General features: G+C 45.4%; 1 protein-coding gene across 7 annotated transcripts in view; it reads right to left on the reverse strand.

Moving 5' to 3' along the window:
• Garnl3 (GTPase activating Rap/RanGAP domain like 3) overlaps positions 1–15170 on the reverse strand; it is a 139854-nt gene that overhangs the window by 40689 nt on the left and 83995 nt on the right. For all 7 annotated transcript variants that reach the window (XM_060389961.1, XM_060389960.1, XM_060389963.1 and 4 more), the window contains 4 exons: positions 14826–14852; positions 8593–8668; positions 7846–7944; positions 4963–5066 (listed from right to left, as the gene is read on the reverse strand). In XM_060389961.1, the coding sequence (XP_060245944.1) occupies positions 4963–5066; positions 7846–7944; positions 8593–8668; positions 14826–14852 (306 nt within the window). The remainder of the gene's footprint in view (positions 1–4962; positions 5067–7845; positions 7945–8592; positions 8669–14825; positions 14853–15170) is intronic.

The raw sequence follows: 15170 nt of genomic DNA on the forward strand, positions 1-15170 counted from the left end.
CTTTTGTGATAGCATTAAATTTTTAAGTGTGTGTGTGTGTTATGTGTGTGTCCACTAAAGTATGAAGAGGGCACCAGATTCCCTGGAGCTGGAGTTACAGGCATTTTGTGAGCTGTTCAATGTGAGTGCTAAGAATCAACCTCTAGTCCTCTGAAAGAGCAGTAATTGCTCTTTATTGCTGAGCCATCTCTCCAGCCCCCATGATGTCATTCTTATGTGCATTATTCCTCTATGTGTGCTAATGGTTCTTGGCTATGACCCCTGTCCTCTCTTTCATACCATAAAACCCTGGAGACTAGGCCCCTGACTGAGTCATGGTGTATATTCCCTGACTGGGTCACGGTGAATATTCCCTGACTGAGTCACGGTGTATATCCCCTGACTGAGTCACGGTGTATATCCCCTGACTGAGTCACGGTGAATATCCCCTGACTGAGTCACGGTGTATATTCCCTGACTGAGTCACGGTGAATATTCCCTGACTGAGTCACGGTGAATATTCCCTGACTGAGTCACGGTGTATATTCCCTGACTGAGTCACAGTGCACATTCCCTGACTGAGTCACGGTGAATATCCCCTGACTGAGTCACGGTGTATATTCCCTGACTGAGTCACTGACTGAGTCACGGTGTATATTCCCTGACTGAGTCACTGACTGAGTCACGGTGTATATTCCCTGACTGAGTCACTGACTGAGTCACGGTGTATATTCCCTGACTGAGTCACGGTGTATATTCCCTGACTGAGTCACGGTGAATATTCCCTGACTGAGTCATGGTGAATATCCCGACTGAGTCACGGTGCACATCCCCTGACTGAGTCACGGTGTATATCCCCTGACTGAGTCACGGTGTACATCCCCTGACTGAGTCATGGTGAATATTCCCTGACCGAGTCACGGTGCACATCCCCTGACCGAGTCATGGTGAACATCCCCTGACTGAGTCATGGTGCACATTCCCTGACTGAGTCACAGTGAACATCCCCTGACTGAGTCACGGTGTATATTCCCTGACTGAGTCACGGTGAATATTCCCTGACTGAGCCACGGTGTATATTCCCTGACTGAGTCACGGTGAATATTCCCTGACTGAGTCATGGTGAATATCCCGACTGAGTCACGGTGCACATCCCCTGACTGAGTCACGGTGTATATCCCCTGACTGAGTCACGGTGTACATCCCCTGACTGAGTCATGGTGAATATTCCCTGACTGAGTCACGGTGCACATCCCCTGACCGAGTCATGGTGAACATCCCCTGACTGAGTCATGGTGCACATTCCCTGACTGAGTCACAGTGAACATCCCCTGACTGAGTCACGGTGTATATTCCCTGACTGAGTCACGGTGAATATTCCCTGACTGAGCCACGGTGTATATTCCCTGACTGAGTCACGGTGAATATTCCCTGACTGAGTCACGGTGCACATCCCCTGACTGAGTCACGGTGCACATCCCCTGACTGAGTCACGGTGCACATCCCCTGACTGAGTCACGGTGCACATCCCCTGACTGAGTCACGGTGCACATCCCCATTTTTACCAGTGATAAAACGAAGGTGTAGGAACATCCTAGCGCAGTTGAGTTAAAGGCTTCTTGGGTAACACTGCCAGCACAGACAGCAGAAGAGAGGTGGGCTCTTCTGAGACTGTACCACAACAGGACCTCTATAGAGCACAGGACACTGTCAGTGGAGGGAAAGGCAACTCGTTGAAGAAAAGTATCTGCAAACATTTGCAAGAAGTTATATCCAGAATGCACAAGGAATTCTTACTTGTTACTGAACAGTTGTACAATTCAATAAAAATGACTCAGTTAAGCCAACAGCAAAGAATGGAAATGGACATTTCTTAGGAAGATTTGTAAATGTACAATAAACACAGCAGAAGTGAGTATACAAGTAACTGGAGACGCGCAGGCCAACATGAGCAGCCAGTGCACAGCAGTAGGACGACAGTGTAAAATAGCAAATGGTGGTTAGAGTAAGGAGAGACCAGGCCCTCTGTGTATTACTGATGGAGATGTGAAGTGGCGTGGCCCCTCTGGAAATGGTACAGTGGTTCCTCACAGAATTAGCCATAGGCAGCTTGAGGAAATGGCCCAGTGATTAGGAAGACTTACTGCTTTTGAGTTCAGTTCCCAGCACCCACACCAGGCAGCTCACATTGCCTGAGACTCCAGTCCAGGGGATCCAATGCCTTCTTCTTGCCTCTTTGTGAACTGCAGACATATGGTGCACATACACATGCAGGCGAAACACCCACACACGCAAAAATTTAAAGGTAATGAAGCACTCTAGCACTCCGGAGGTAGGCAAAAGGATCAGGAGTTCAAGGCCAGTCTGAGTTACTTGAGACTGTGACTCTAAAAGCAAAAACAACAGCTCAGTGGTTAACTGTGCATGCGGCTCTTGCAGAGGACCCAGGTTTAGTTCCCAGCACCCACATCTCTGGCTTTTAAAAACCTGTGTTTTCATCTCCAGGGGATATGATGTTCTCTTCTGACCTCTCTGTACTGCACTGATGTGTACACGAATATAAAAAAATAAAATGAACAACAAACAGTGTGTTGCTATACACTGCAACACAAACCCTTAAAAATATGCAATGTACTAGACATCAGTTTCTGAAGACATACATTAGGGCTAGAGAGATGGCTCAGTGGTCACAAGCACTGGCTGCTCTTGCAGCTCAAGTCCTAGTATCCACATGATAGCTCAAGACCATCTGTCACTTCAGGTCAGTGGATCTGGTGCATCTTCTGAGCCTTATGGACTCCCGCATGCATCCGGTACACTTACATACACTCAGACACACACAGGGATACACATAACATTAAATAAATATCGAGAGAGCATTATTGCATTGCATAATGTATGCATGTGTGGCTGCTACTCCACCTGTCATATGGTGTGGGCAGTGTTGGAGAGTGCTGGGAGTCGGGGAGCACTGTTAAAGCATTTCAGTGGAGCTTGTCTGTCCGCTGTATGTGGCATACTGGCTTTGATGATTGAACCCAGCATCTCACACATGTTAGACAAGCATTCCACCCCTGAACCCCAACCCCCAGTGTAAGTTTTCTGATGCTACTGTTGAAATGTAAGAGGTCAAGAGCATTCATGATGGCAGAGACGACAGTGTGGTCTATCTCTCCATAATCCCAAGACCCTAAGAGCTTTAGCCAATGAAGAGGCCTGGCAGCAGAGACCTGGGTCTTCCCAACCAAACAGAAAAGGCATCTTGCTATGTAGCGAGTCTCAGGCATGTGCACTTCCTATTTCAACATACCCAACCAGAGTTCTCCTAAAACTAGAACAAATTCAAGGCCTCCATGCTCTCCACGGCCCACGAGATACCCATTAGCTACTTGTCCAGTCAGACCACGGAACGGCACTTGCTGTTTCCTCCCTCCCTGCACATCCCTCAAAGTGCCTCCACCTCCCAGTACTGCGCTACCACCCTAAGGCGCCTTTCCCTCTTACTAGAATCAGAATTTTATGTGCTCAGAAAACCTTTCTGGCTCCCTTCAAATTTGTATTTCTTTGCTGAACAACTGTTTATCTCAGTGACATTTATTCATGCAGATGCCTCTTTCAATGCAAGTCTCAGACAAGCTAAGCATAACTCTCCAAATCTCATCTGCCAGAACCCGGTAGCTGGGCCCTGGAAGAGGGCTCAGCAGTTAAGAGCACTTGTTGCTCTTACAGAGAACCTGGGTTCAATTTGTAGCACCCACGTGGTGGCTCACAGCCATCCCTCACTTCAGCTCTAGGGGCTCAACGTCCCTGTTCTGATCTCTGTGTAGATATCACAGCACACATATATACACAGGCAAAACAGAGACATTAAAACCCAAACAAACCCCAGCAGGCCACATCTTTGTTGTGTTTAAATTCTAACAGGCTGGAAATTTTTCTCCTAAAAATGGCCAACCTCTGAGGTGGGTAAGAAAAACTCTGCAGTGGGAGGCATTTCCAGCATGGCCAGCCCATGCAGAGGTCATGGTTAACTTTAACATAGATCTTAGAACCACTTCTAACACTACAAACCAATTGTCTTAGGATTTCTCTTGGCTGTGAATCAAACACTACTGAGCAAAATCAACTCAGGGAAAAGAGGGTTTATTTCACCTTCAATGCTATACCCCATTATCTGAGGAGTCACAACAGGAGCTGATGCAGAGGCCACAGGGACTGATTTCATGTTCCAGAATCTCATTCTTACAAGGCCAGAGGCACGCCAAGAGAAGTCGCAGGGAGAGAGGATGTGTTAAATGCAGGACAGTCTGCAAAGCGTCTCCTTGTGGTTTAAGCAGGTTTCCCAGGCACACGTGCTGGAAGCATGGCTGCTAAGGGCGATGGGGCCTTTCAGAAGGAGGCCTGGTGGGAGGTGATGAGGTCTTGGGAACGGTTAATGCTTTTCTCACTGGAGTTCATTCTTGCTCACTTAGGTCTGTCTGTAACCTAACCTGGATTTCTCATGATTCCTGTTTACCATGTGATTTCTTCTACATCTGCATGTGATAACCACCATGAGGGTCTCACTAACGCCTAGAAAATGCCAGTGCTCTTGAAACTATATGACTCTGACTCTGGGCTACATAAGCTTCTTTCTTTATAAAGTATCCAGCCCCCAGGTATTTTGTTATGGCAACACAATATAGCTAATATGTCTTTAGAATCATAGTCACACATGTGCAAATACATACAGGTGTCTACCCACAGATTCACCCTGGCTCTGATTTCGTCTTGAAGATGATGCAGACAGTAACAATATGCTTCCTAAGCCTTGTTTGCATTCACACACAGACTATAAAAAAGATCCTGAATTGGTGTTGGCAACTGAAGTGGAGCTCACGTTAACACCCCTCGTCTCTAATTTTATAAATAATTGCAATACCCATCCCACATTCAGTCACATCTGATGGTTTGTGTTCTTAAAGAGCCCGGGGTGACACGTACCTGCTGTCTGTTCTCTTTGGAATACGGCAACATGGTGGAAACGTGAAACATGACCTCATGCCCTTGGTACACAGTATAGACTGAGTTGATCCCTGTAGTATTATCTATAAAACACAAGAATGTGGCCAGTGAGTACAGAGTCTTACATGGGAATGAAGATGAAGACATGCAGTCCACAGCACATTCTCAAAGGCCATCTGGGCTTATCAGCATTGGTGAGCAGGAGTAGATCACCTGATGTCCAGTCTCTACTTCACAGGAAGCTCCTACCCAGTCCCTCACCTTCCTGTGGCTGCGGGGTAAAGATACAGTTCACACACGACAATGAAGCTGTGATGCTCACAAAATCAAGGTAAGGCTTCTGAAGAACGGTATGGTAAGTAAGGGTACAGGCTCTGAAGATAGATGAAGCAGGACCGAAGTTCTCATTGCCTGTTTGCCTCCCCAAATTTAAGAGCTTTATCATTTTTTGAAATTTAATATTTAAAGCTATGTTGCTTTGTGTATGTGTGTGCACATGTATGGGGAATCTAAAGGTCTATATACAGTGTCTTCTTTAATTGCTCCCCACCTTATTTTTTCTTCAAGTTTGGCTGTTTGATCTGAAGCAACATATTAATCATATATTGGCGATATATTAGTTATATATTGTTGTGCAAGTTTTTCCAAAGCTTGGTGGATTAATCCAATGAGTAACACTTATTTTTTTGAAGATTTACTTATTTTTATTTTATGGGTTTGAGTGTTTTGCCTGCATGAATGTCTGTGTTCCGTGTGTATGCAATGTCCATAGAATCCAAAAGAGGGTATCTTATCCCATACAACTGGAGTTACAGACAGCTGTGAGCTGCCATGTGGGTGTTGGGAATTGAACCCAGGTTCTCTGGAAGAACGGCCAGTGCTTTTATCCCCTCCACCTTCTCTCTCTCTGCCATATCTATCTATCTATCTATCTATCTATCTATCTATCTATCTATCTATCTATCTATCTATCTATTGAAACAGAGCCTCTCATTGAACCTGGTGCTCACTGATTGGGCTTGACTGGCTGGCTAGTAAGCCCCAGGAATCCTCCTGTCTCCACCTCCCTAGTGCTGGATTGCAAGCATGTATCCCCACACCTGCCTGGCTTTTTAAAGAGACGCTGGAATTGAATTCAAACCTTCGTGCTTACGTGGCAAGCACTTTACCGACGAGCTCTCTCCCCAGACACCTGTGTTACTTTTGATAAGTCATCCTACTCTCCTCTGATCCTGTTTCTTAAGTTGAAAATGGACACTGGGAAGCCTAAGCAAGATGGTCCCTACAAAGTGCTTAACTAGCAAAAGTCCTGGGTTCTCAGAGGGCTCAGCAGACGGCAGCCAGAACTGCTACAGTGAGGCAGAGGGCTGACCATGCTGATGAGCTCACAGGGGCTCAGGAACCCATTACACACATGAGAAAGTTCCTCAGAGGGAAGCTGCGGCCACACTTTCCGCTTCTGAGCTGTTAACTAAGGCCTTTCCACAGTGGTCTTCACACTCTGAATCTGTGTGGGCTGCCAGGAAGAGAGGTTCCCAGTGAGGCTACCTGGACAGGACGTCTGTCACATTTAGACTAAAGGGGCCTTGCACCACCTGTCTGACTTTCTTTGAGGCTTGATTAAAGATCAAACTAAACTTCAGACATAGAAGCACAAGAAAATGCTAGAAATGCTCCTCAGAAGCTGACCCAAAGGACTTAAGTCTACACCTGCCATCCAGTCTCCCTCCATACGCCTCTTACCTTCCCAAGCTTCCCCTCCAACACCCCCAGGTCTCCACCAGCTACTTCAGGCCAGAGACCCAGGGACCTGGTGAGAATCCTTCTTCCCTTCTTCCTCTTCATCTCCATTTTCCAATATTATGGGCTCCCGTGTCCCCTTCCTGAGAGGCTCTGGAGTTTGTGTGCTTGTTTCCCTGCCAGCTTGCTGGCCCCCCAACCATGTCAGCCCCCCCCCCACCTCATTTAGATTGTAGCATCTGCTTCTCCAGGGGCTCTCCAGCCTTCTGCCTCTAGATTATTTTCACGGGTTTGACTTAATGGGACCTCACTGCTCTCCTAGTCAGTGACATGCAAGGGGACTTCAAACTCCCTGCAGGGACACTCCTTCCCTTCTTTAGTCTGCACTGCAGCCTTCTCTGTCTCTCTGCTCCTTCCAGCTGGAAAGATATTCTCTTATTTTCGAGATCGGCACGCCATGTTCTTTCCTGCCTTGAGGACTCTACAGATGCTCCGTGTTTGAAATTCTTTTCTCAAGACTCTTCACCTGCTCCCACTCATCACTCCCTTGTTCCCTCAGAAAGTCTTCTCTAATCCCCAGAGTGGGCTAAGCGCCTGCAGCACTCTCTATGCCTCCAGAGCGCACTGACTGCCAAGCTCTTTCATAACCATTACCCATGTGCCGCCTGTGCCGTCCAGGGGCCTGTAGACTCCCAGCAGGGCAGGGACCATGTGGAGCCCAGCATGGTCCTAGCATGCAGATGGTGCTCCCTGGGAAACGCAGCTACGGGAAAAGTGAGACTTGTGCTTTAAGGTATTTCATTGTTGTGTGACCCTCCCCGAGGCAGACGGCACGAGTTACTGTTAGCAGGTGGTATAACCTTATGAGACGCCACAACAGACGTGCTCCTTCGCTGAATGGAAATGTCATCCATTTATGTGCTGGTCGATTGTGTCTTTTGGTGCTTCCTGAGTGCTTCAAGGGCTGATCAGTCTTATGAAGCCAATGGGGTATGACCGTGTCCCGTGACTCATGTCATACTGGGGAGAATCCTCAACTGCTCTCCATTTTCTGGCTCACATGTCCCCTCTCTTGGGTATAAGTAACAGCATTTAACTAATTTTGACAAGGGGCAAGCTTACTTTTGGTGTCCAGACCACCACGGTAGCCGGCCCAGCCCTTTAGAGTGATGGTATCACCGAGAAGATTTAAAAATTTTTGAAAAGCTTCACTTCCAATTTCTGCAAGAGAAGGCACAGAATGAGGAAAGCTTTGCTCTCTGGTCCTCATTTTTTTTAACCATAAAGAAATCAAGAACAATTAGGTGCTGTCGATATGTACCTCATTGGTGCTCCTCAAAGCACGAGGTCACATTGCTTTCTACCCAGGGCCATAAGGAAGCCCCACAATTCTCAGGAACCCAAGGGAGACAAAGCAGAACCAGATAAACCAGATGTGGGGCATGCAGTATTGAAGGTGCTATTGTTGCTCTGACCAATGATAAAGCAGGTTGTAACATAAAAGAACAAATACATAAGGATTTGTATATTATTCTCTATACCTTGTGCATGCCTGAATTACTTTATACTCACGCAACCAGAAATAGCAAGAAAGATCTTGCACTCTGTAGAACCAGATTCCCCAAACGCATGTGTGTTTCTGCCCCATCCTCCCTCCTGGCTGTGTTCTCCAGTCCCCACTGCAGGGACTGGTAGATGTTAGGTGATTAGTAAAATGTTTAGCAAACGGAACCAGTTAAGAGCTGCCTTATAAAACTCTGTAAACTGCCTCCTGATATTGGAGATTCCAATCAGACATTCAGCTTCAGCTTCCAGAAAGGCGGTAAAGGGCAGGGCTGACCACAGCAGGGATGCAGAGGATGTGCTTACCATTGCTGAACATCTCATCGTCTGTGAGCTGCCCATCTTTGGCAAAGAGAACCCCAAATTTGAAATTCACAGAGCCCTTACAACAAGACAGCAAAAGACATGAGTTAGTTTTCTCACTAAAGCACACATAGTTATAAGTTTGCCATTTAGGGTCACTGCTGTCACCAGAGTGGACTCTTGGGGGGAATGTCTCCTCCCATTAGCCCCAATACTGATGAATGTTAACAAGTCACTCATTTTTTTTTATAGGCTACAAAACAGCTTACAGATGAGGTGATCCAGGGTTGTATCAGTCAATCCATGTGTAATTTTATTACTCCTGGAACCAGGAGGCACTAGGTCCATGCAGGGGCACCATGGTGCTGCTGACAAATGGCCACAGGCACCCATAAGTCTGGCACCATGTTCTGATCCACCCACCAGCAACAGCTTCCAGAAAGAGTAGGGGAGCTAATTGCAACCCAGAGCCAAACCTAACAATCTTAGGCTGAAGTCTGGTAGGCTCTTCTAGAAATAGATATGGAAATTGTGGGCAATTTATATGAAAAGCTCACTCTCCCATTCCTGAAGATGTTTAATCCGAACAAGCCCAGATGTGCAAATGAAAGACAATGCAAGCCAAGCAAGCAGCGGCTATTCCCAGTTTATAATTCTCAACTCTGTGGAGAGACTGATACAGTCTGACCCTGCAGAAATGACAAACACCAATGTGTGACGGTAACTGCTTCAGGGAAGACAGGAAGACAGAGGAATGGAGTCAGGGAGCGGGAAGGAGGGTCTCAACTCTTACTTTTTAAAGACTTAGTTACTATTTATATGTTTGTACGCGTTGCCATAACTCATTATCATGTTGTATGTACGTGGTTATATTCACCACACAAGGACAGGTACCCTCAGAGGACAGAAGACAGTACTGGATCCCTTGGAGCTGGACTTACAGGCAGTTATGAGTTGCTGGATGTGAGTTCTGGGAACCAAATCTCAGTTCTCTGCAAAAGCAGTACCTGTTCTTAATTGCTGTGCCATCCTTGTAGCCCCTCAACTCTGGATTCTTAATGATCTTTCCCTTAATCTGGGTAGAGGATTTGTGTATTATTCTCTATACCTTGTGTATGCCTGAATTACTTAAAAATAAAAGAGTCCATTGTTGGAAGAATATCAACATTTCAAGGCTGTCTGACTCACAGTAGGTGAAGATTCTGGATGTTGGTCTATTAACATGTGGGTGATCAATAGTACTAGTCAATGGGGAAAGAGGTGAGGGGTCAAGACAGAATGCTGGCATTCCGAAATGGAATGGCAAAATTAACAATCTGAAAACACAGCTTAGGCTGATGGCTCAGTGATTAAAGTGCTCACCTCTCATGCTAGAGAATTGGAATTCAGATTCCCAGAAACCTCATAAATGCTTGGTAGGTATAGCAAGGTGCCTGCCATTCTAGAAAGAGAGGGAATCCCCAGAGCAAGCTGGATAGCAAGACTGTATGTATCATGGATCTCTGCAATTGATTAGGAGATCTTGAGCTCTGTATTTGATTAGGAGATCCTGCCTCAATGAATAAGGTGGAAGAGGGATGGGGAAGAGCCCTGACATCAACCTAAGGCATCTGTTTGTCTATGCCTGTGAACCCACACATGCACACACAGCAAGCACATGTACATACTGATGAAAAGAAGAAAAAACCCGAGAACCCAGGTCTGAGGCTACGCGTCTAAACTTTCCTCTGTTCTAACTCTACCTAGGATGTATGTGCCCTTCTGTAACAATGGCGTTCTAGGTGGGCACATAAAGAAGGAGAGTATTCCTACCTGACCCGTACACCTGGAACCCTCCCTCATTCTTGGGGGTGAGCCTCAGCCCCAGTGGCAATTTTCAGAGAGGCCCTCACAGCACTGTTTGCTCCCTTTACACCACTATCCCCACTCTAATTCTTTAAGACACATCACTGAAACATTTAATTACATTTTCTTTTGCAACTACAAGTTAAATGTATTCTAGAGAAAAATTTTTAAAAAAACCACCTCATTTACAACAGTGACAAACTGTAAGATACTCAAAAATTCCAGTAACATTGGAAGAGATCTAAATAAAGCTATTTTATGGAATACGAAATATGACCTAAGTTAACAGAGCTTTACAATTTATCTCTGCATGGAAAACCATCACAGTTTAATGTGACAAAATTAAGAATTTTGAAACTGTAAAACACGTTTATACAGTTTCTAGGTCTACATGGATAAATAGGTATATCCAAACTATCAAGAAAATATTGGGAAAACTTTCATAAAAGGAGATTGATCGTGTCAGATACTAACAAATATTGCAAAACAACACCAACTAAAACAGCAGGGTCAGGACAAGATCCCAGCACTCAGGCAGCAGAGGCAGAGGGATCTCTGAGTTTGCGGCAGGCTTGCTTTGCACAGTACCCACTGCAGTTCTTATCTTGAACATGTACAGGTACCTGTTTTCTAATAGGACCTCACATTCTTCATTACTGAGTCTGCAGGGAAGAGCAAAAGGCTGGGGACAATAGAGAAAATGGACAAATGTGACTCGGTGACTGCTCAAGAAACAAGAAAAACAGCAAAGGTGGACAGGAAGCACTTCTTTTTATGAGCTGGCCAGTTTTTGAGAGAATTTTGTGGTAGATTTTTAAGGCTTATTTTTATTACTTTAAAGCGTGTGTGGGTCTGTCTGTCTGTCTCTGTGTGCCTGTGTGTGGCAGCATGTGCACATCAGTGCAGGTGCCTGTGGAGGCCGGAGGTGCTGGATCCCCTGAAGCTGGAGTTATGGAAGGTTATGTGAGCTGCTGGAAGCCTAACTCAGATCCTGTGAAAGAACAACACATTCCCCATAACCACTGAGCCATCTCTCCAGCCCCAATTCTATAATTTTGTTAGGGACTTCTACTTCGGGTTTCTATGGCCATCACTTTTCTTCTTCTCTTTTAGAGTGATGACAGCGGTCCCACATCTCCAAGATGCTGGCACATCTTCTGTTCTTGGATCCGCATAAAAAACACCCATAAGCAATCTGTAGTCTAGCGGACAGCCTTTTTGGAGCAATCATGAAAAGACTGAAGCAGTGGCCCACCGTACTTTGTCTCTAGGCTGAAGGGATTGAGAGCCCTGGAGGGGTTGTTAGGAGATAGCTGGCTCCCTTCCCAGTGTTTCCAGCTCAGTAGGTCTGGTAACTGGCTTGGAAGTTTGCATCAAAAAGATTTCCATGAGATACTCCTTTTTCAGGAAACAGACTCTAAGAACCAGTGGACAAAAGGAACTAATTGGGAGGCTTCCAGGAGGCCCAGGCCCACCTGGGCCAATAGACAGTAAGCTAGAGCAGAAGGGACTGGGGGTGTACTAGCCGCTCATCAGGACCAGAAAGGACCCAGAGTCCACAGACAGGGGAGCCTAATGAAGAAGAGATTTGGCCAAGGCTGGTCACAGTGAACAGCAGGAGGAGCTGGGATCTGTGTCTCTTGATTTTTGACTCTTGCCAAGAGCATGACACGGTGTTCCCAGGACAGGTTTGCACTGAGCAAAGCTGAGAGCACAGGCAGAGATGTCAGTGGCCAAAACTTTTTGAAACTTCATGGGGATGTCCCGAGACTGGCAGCATGCTACCAGTATCCTGGCTGAAGGCCTTGGAAGGGCAGAGTTGTAAGATGTGTTATCAAGGTCAGGCTAAAACACTACAGAGTCATAGGGCATGGAGGATGCAGGTACCCCGGCATGATAAGATTTTCATTCTTCAAGGCCAGTTTAAATGAGAAGCTGTTTAGAACCTTCTGCTTCAGGTGGACATTTCAGAAAGTCTATTGTTGTCTTAAGTTCTTGAACCTTCTAGGGCTCTACTGAAATAACCTGGGGTCTGAGGCTACCCAGACAATGTCCACAATGAACATAAGCATTCATCTATCTTCAGAAACCAAGGTATTGGACAACATAAGGTGCTGTTTCATACTTTAGGAGAGGTAGTTTGATCTGGAACTACCCAATCATAACAGACTGCTTTGAGTTGTTGTCTTCTGGTGCTGAGCCCAGGGCTCTACCATGCATGCTAGGCACATGCTCTAACACTGAGCTCCATTCCCCAGTGTACCACATTGGAATAAGTCACTAAACACATCAGCGCTTCATGAGCACTGGATTCTGAGGGATGCAAGGAGCATCCTAAGTAAAGTCTGGAGGGAGCTGCCTATTGGAGAGTTAGAGGCACTGATTTCCTCAGGACACAGTCCTGCTCAGACACACAAATGGGCTACATCTGTCATTTCCATTTGTTTGTAAGTTAAAGTATTTCTAAATTGACCAGATCTCTTTATTTTTATTATATATATATATATGTGTGTATTTGCCTGCATGTATGTATGTGTACTACATGTGTGCTTGGTGCCTATGAAGGCCTGGAAAGGGCACTGTATTCCCTGAAACAAGTTACAGATGGCTGTGAGTCACTGTGTGGGTGCTAGGAACTGTGAACCCAAATCCTCTGCAAGAGCAGCCAGTGCTCCCTACTGCTGAGCTAGTAGTAGCCACTAGTTCTAATTTTATCTATGGTATTGATACTACAAATTATATTCCTTCTGTGAAAAGCAAAACCTGAGCAGAAAGTCCCAGTGAATCCAGAAGAACCATTGGACCTGAGAAAGGATGGCCTTATTCAAAACAGCACAGCTGGCTCCTCGACACTGTTGGTTATGCAGTGTCCTGGCTAGTGTTATGTCAATTTGACACTGCCAGGTCACCTGAAAGGAGGGAACCTCAATTGAGAAAATACATCATAAAATTTGGCTGTAAGTCATTTTCTTAATTAGTGATTGTGGGAGAGGGCCCATCCCATTGTGACTGGGGCCATCCTTGGGATGGTAGTCCTGGGTTCCAAAAGAAAGCAGTTGAGCAAGTCATGATGAACAAGTCAATAATAAGCAGCATCCCTCCATGACCTCCGCATCTGCTTCTGCCTCCAGGTTCCTGCCCTGTTTGAGTTTCTGTCTTGACTTCCTCCAATGAGAACACTGATTTGAAAGCATGACCCAAATAAACTCTTTACTTCCCAACTTACTTTTGGCCATCGTTCTTATCACAGCAATAATGACCTTAACTAAGACAGATGGTCTTCCGTATTTATAAGGTCCTGCCTGTGCATGGTTCACTGGTTCCTCCCCCCCCCCCGCCCCCATGTACGACAGCACAGAATGCCATATCTCTTGTGGGGATGCCTATATATATATATATATATATATATATATGCAGTCATGAACAAATAAAACATGAGTTTCAGGTCGTCAACTTCACTTTACTAAGTAACCTTTATTTTTTCCTGCCCATCATCACAGCTCATAGTTTATCACTAGGATGAACTGGAGCTAGAGTTAAGGCCAATGTTCCCAAGTGATTCTAGCTGAGGAGCTGTGGGATTAGATGGGAATGCTTGGGTCATTCATCTCTCAAAAAGCTTTGATGACTGATGATCTCTGCTCACCCCTCTCAAGTCATCAACAAGGGACATTTGCCTCTTCAAGCAAACACCCCTTTAGTAAGGAGACAAAGTGAGAACTAGGGATCCGGCCTGTATAGTGTAGGCCAGAAATGAAGCAGGTGCTGTCAATGCACTGGAGTGGTCATGACAGATGCACTAGGACACATCTGAGTTCAGGACATTTTATTAAGGTATGTCAACTAGGTGAGGTGATTGATTAGGCTTGGGGTATCAGGGAAATGGAGGAGTTAGGATTTTATCAAGTGTGACCCAAGCAACTAGACAAATGATATTTCCATTTCTTTACGGGTAATATGCATAAATCATCATTTCCTTACTCAGTTATCTATCAATTACATGCTGAATATTCCTCTCTCTCTCACTAACACACATATACGTACACACACATGCACGCACTCTTAAAATGAAGCATGCATATATCTTTGGCATCTAGTATAGCAAGAGTGTATAGCTAATGCACAGGCATCCTACTTGAACAGAATTGAGCAGCTCTTTACATTATATTCATATATGTATGCATATATAAGGATATCTGTCTATTTATAGATAGCTATATGGAGAAGTCTGCAGGAGACCTTGGAAAGCCCTTAAGGGAAGGCTCTTTGTGAGAACAAGTTCACACTGCAAACGCACAGGAGTCTGGTTCAGGGAGAAGGCTGTGCTCACGGTGAAGGAGACTGATGCTGGCTGTAAGGGGCAGAGAACAAATGTGCTCAAAACCACTTACCTCTTGCTCTTCCAGAACCAGCAAGTCCTGCCAAGCAAAAATTCAGAAGTTACGTTTATACATTACGGTAGTTATTGGATTTGGTTTTCTGTGACAGCCAAGCTTTACATACTCACTCAATTTGATGTTATGACATTTTGGAAGTAATAGAAGTTGGTTATGGGCTCTCTCTTCAAGGGAAACAAAAACAAAAGTAAACAACAGAAAACGAAACTCTGGCTGGGCCACACGTCTCTCAGAAAAATCTCTGATAGATACTATTTCTTACCCCCTCCTAAATCAACGCACACTTACTACTTCAAGAAAACACCCCTTTAGTACGGATATAAAGTTGAGGCATAGAAA

The sequence above is a fragment of the Meriones unguiculatus genome, chromosome 8 (assembly GCF_030254825.1).
Source record: "Meriones unguiculatus strain TT.TT164.6M chromosome 8, Bangor_MerUng_6.1, whole genome shotgun sequence".
NCBI lineage: Eukaryota > Metazoa > Chordata > Mammalia > Rodentia > Muridae > Meriones > Meriones unguiculatus.